General features: G+C 41.8%; 1 protein-coding gene across 1 annotated transcript; it reads right to left on the reverse strand.

Annotated features, from left to right (window-relative positions):
• Positions 1-802: 802 nt before the first annotated feature.
• On the reverse strand, positions 803-1,816 carry LOC121948446 (putative nuclease HARBI1). The gene has a single exon (XM_042493842.1). It carries the CDS (start codon positions 1,814-1,816, stop codon positions 803-805), a length of 1,014 nt encoding a protein of 337 aa, XP_042349776.1.
• Between the last annotated feature and the right edge of the window lie 2,108 nt (positions 1,817-3,924).

Raw genomic sequence — 3,924 nt, forward strand, 5'->3', positions numbered from 1 at the left:
TTGTCATAACGAGCGGATTTGTTGGTGGAGAAGCATCCGGTTTGTTATTTGTATCTGCGAGCTAACGCTAACGCTAAGGCTAATGCTAGGGCTTGCCGGTAGTTGCAGCTCTAGCTAGGAGCAGACACCCGCACACCCGCTCACATCTGATCATAGCGTTTTGTTCTCTTTTCCCAATTGGCGGTGTGTTAGAAAAATAAATGCTTTTCTGTTTCTTGTTCCAAGGGACTGATGAAGATGTTGAGAAGCTTATTAAGCTTCGTGTTAAGCACAACCAGCTGTTCTCCGGCCGAAGAAATGCGGCTCTGCATGGATGGGAGTAAGCAAACAAATTTGAGTGACTGTATAATTTTGTTCCTTACTGAATTTGACAGTTTTATTATGTGAATTATGTCAATTATGTGAAATGTGAATCATGACTGAATAAATATATAGTCACTTATAAAAAAACCTACTACAGAAACTACCCTACAACAGTTATGTGAAATGTGAATCATCACTAAATAAATAGTCACTTATAAAAAGCCTACTACAGAAACTACCCTACAACAATTATGTGAAATGTGAATCATGACTAAATAAATATATAGTCACTTATAAAAAACCTACTACAGAAACTACCCTACAACAGTTATGTGAAATGTGAATCATGACTGAATAAATATATAGTCACTTATAAAAAAAAACTACTACAGAAACTACCCTACAACAGTTATGTGAAATGTGAATCATGACTGAATAAATGAATCAACCTTGACCTCTAATATATTTACAAATCTGTATTAACGTAATGTTGTCCTATCTACATGTAGTCATGGTCCTCCAGAGCCGGCACTCGCCCATCAGGAGCAGAGACAGCTGCCATCAACAGCTCCCGAATTCGCTCCCCACTTTGCTGGTCCTGGTGTTGGTGTTGGTCTCCAGCATCGTCATCCGGCCTGAGGACCTCCTCTGCTGGCTCCACAATGTCACCGTTGGAAAGGCAAACATTGTGGAGGATGGCACAGCAGGCGATGACATCGGGGGCAAATGTTGGTTTAACCTCCAGAGCCTTGAAGAATATTGTCCTCCATCGGGTCTTCATGCTCCCAAAGGACCTCTCCACGATGGATCTCGCCTTGGCATGGTGGTAATTGAAGCACCTGGCCGTTGGTTGGTGGACTGGCTCTTTATAGGGTGTAATGAGGCCAATGGGAGCAGACAGACAGGGGTACCCACCATCCCCAAGGATAAAAAAGCCTTGGGGTGGATATAGCTGGCCTGTATATAGCGGGCTATTCTTCAAGACCCTGGAGTCGTGGACGGACCCAGGGTACCCTGCGAAGATGTCCAGGTACCTGCCTCTGTGGTCGCACACCGCCTGCAGCTGGATAGATGGAAACAGCTTCCGGTTCAGGTAACACTGGGCATCCAGGGATGGGGGTTTAATCCTGATGTGGCACCCATCTATGCTGCCCACTGCCCTGGAGAAAGCAGGGGAACCAGCAAGACGGGCGATTTCATTGCCCATATCCTCCAGCTCGGCAGCAGAAGGCAGATGAATAACTCTCTTTAAAATTTTTAGCAGCTTTCTGGACACTTTGTGTACCATATCGTGTACGGTGGTGCGAGGAATGCCAAAGCTCCGGGACACAACACGGTATGAGGTGGCGCTCGCCAACCAAAACACAAAAACCAGCACCTCGAGGTAGTGGCCCCATCCGTGATCCTGCTGGCTGCTTGTGGCTGCTATCACGTTCTCCAGCGAAGCCCTGGAGAGCCAATAGTCAGGCTTCAGGTTCGCTTCCTCGTCCAGATACAGGCGAAGTACTGGCATGGTAATGTTGAGATTGCAGTAGGTCTGGGGTTCCAGCTAAAATGAACATTATTTCACTATTTAATGTATAATCTTAACAGATTATATGTCACAAATTAAATATAATTTAATTTCAATCAAGAAGACATTAAAACATATTTCTCTTCATCCTAAACACACAGCTCCTAAAGAAGCCCTTCACCCTTGGAACAACTGGAGGGAGCTCTATAAATAAAAAGCTTTGCAGGATGAGGTCCACAAGAGTGATTTGTATTCTATTGGAGGGTCAAAAAATCTCCTTTAATTCTGACCCCACTGTTCAATGTGGTTTTGATACTTTTTCATCCTCAAGCTATATTGCACAATTTGTGAATTTTCTAACTGAATCTGATTCAACTCTTACTGCATGAGATTCTTCCTCAGACACAGACCCTAGATTTCACAAAAAAGTTGTCAAACTAACGGACTTGCTGTTTAATTTAGGACATGGCACCAAGAGACTGGGTTTTAATATTAAATCTGGACATTCTACATCTACCACATCAACGTTTTCCTTACACTTGACTCATTAGTGATATCCAGTTAGTGTAAACCTAAGTGTTAAGTACACACATTTGACATTCTGTTTCTGTTCTCACAATGGTGTCTTGTATTGTGTTTTACAGTTGCTGACATCTCCAGCTCCCTGAAGGAGTCCCTTGGGCAGGGAAGAGTGTTCTCCTGATTCCTGCCTTTCTATGTGACCTTCAGCATACATTCTAGTGGTGCATATTCATCAATAAAAGAAATTTCAGAATTCATATTTGTCATTCCTGATTGAACATTACATTTGTATTTTTTAGTGTTTGAGGGTACAGAAATTAGGGCTGCTACAGGTATTTATAGTTGAATAACCAGATGACTACCTATTCCATTATTTTGTTTTATTGTTACAATTACTTGAACTGATAAATCAAACATGATAACCTATGTAGTTGGTGAGTTATATAATAACTGGTTGAAACTAATTGAAGTTCAATTAAAGCAAAAAGAAAACTTATATTTCTGCCATGATTGCCTTTCACACCTGATTGTGTTTCATATGTTTCACATATTAAATTAGTTTGTTTCATTCCGTGGTCATTCACTAAATCGTGTAAGAACATTATTTGTGCTAATAGGTTTCCCTATATCAGTTAGCATGTTAGCTAAGGTGTATTGCCGTTATTTACCAGTTGACGTCGGCGAATCAACAAATAGTGCCTTACATGCCTAAGATGCTGTTGCCTTCGTCTTCGTCGATGCCTGAGAAGCAGGAGTTGGGTGAGCAGCATCCAAACAACAGCGGGTACCATTTTTCATCAAGTAACAACTGTGAGGCAACTGTTTTCAACAGAAAATAGCCGGTAGCCTACGAGCTAAATTGCTACTGGCAGAGACGTTACTTTGCCACTAGATCGAACGCACTGGCTCGTGCACAATCTGTTACAGCTTATAATGAGGACACCAAACAGTAGTTGACAACTCCAGACTCACACACCATTGATATTTCAACAGTTTATTGACCAAGAAACAAACCACCATGAAGAATCACATCTTTTGACTGCTCCCAACCGGTCCGGTGTGTTTACATGATTCTCGGCGCGTCCGCTTACGTCACAGCAATACCTGGCGCATCTGCTGACGCAACCACGTTCAGGAAATTACCGTGCAGTGTCCGAATTCTCCTCCCGTCGTTCCCTACATCATGTATATGATGTAGTTCACTACATCATGTACACGATGTAGTGGATAGGGAGTGAGTGAATGAGTGGATGATTTCGAACACAGCCATAGTTTCAGTCAGTCTCACTCACACTCAGTTTCTTGTCCCTCTCCTCCTCTAGCCAAATATAAGCTACAAACGTACGTTTTGTTTTGCTCTATTCATTAGGTCACTAAAAAAAAGCTTGTAAATACATAAATAGTTAGTTACATGGACAGCAACTACATGGACAGCCTTTTTTATAAGTTTTGCCTCTCTCAAAATTTCATATGCACATGAGTTAATGACATAATCTAGTGACTTCTAGCAAACAATGTTTTGGACTTTCACACCACTTCTGATGAACAATACAATATGTGTTAGCATTAGCCTAACTTAACCAACT

This window comes from Plectropomus leopardus, chromosome 9, assembly GCF_008729295.1.
Source record: "Plectropomus leopardus isolate mb chromosome 9, YSFRI_Pleo_2.0, whole genome shotgun sequence".
In the NCBI taxonomy this organism is placed as follows: Eukaryota; Metazoa; Chordata; class Actinopteri; order Perciformes; family Serranidae; genus Plectropomus; species Plectropomus leopardus.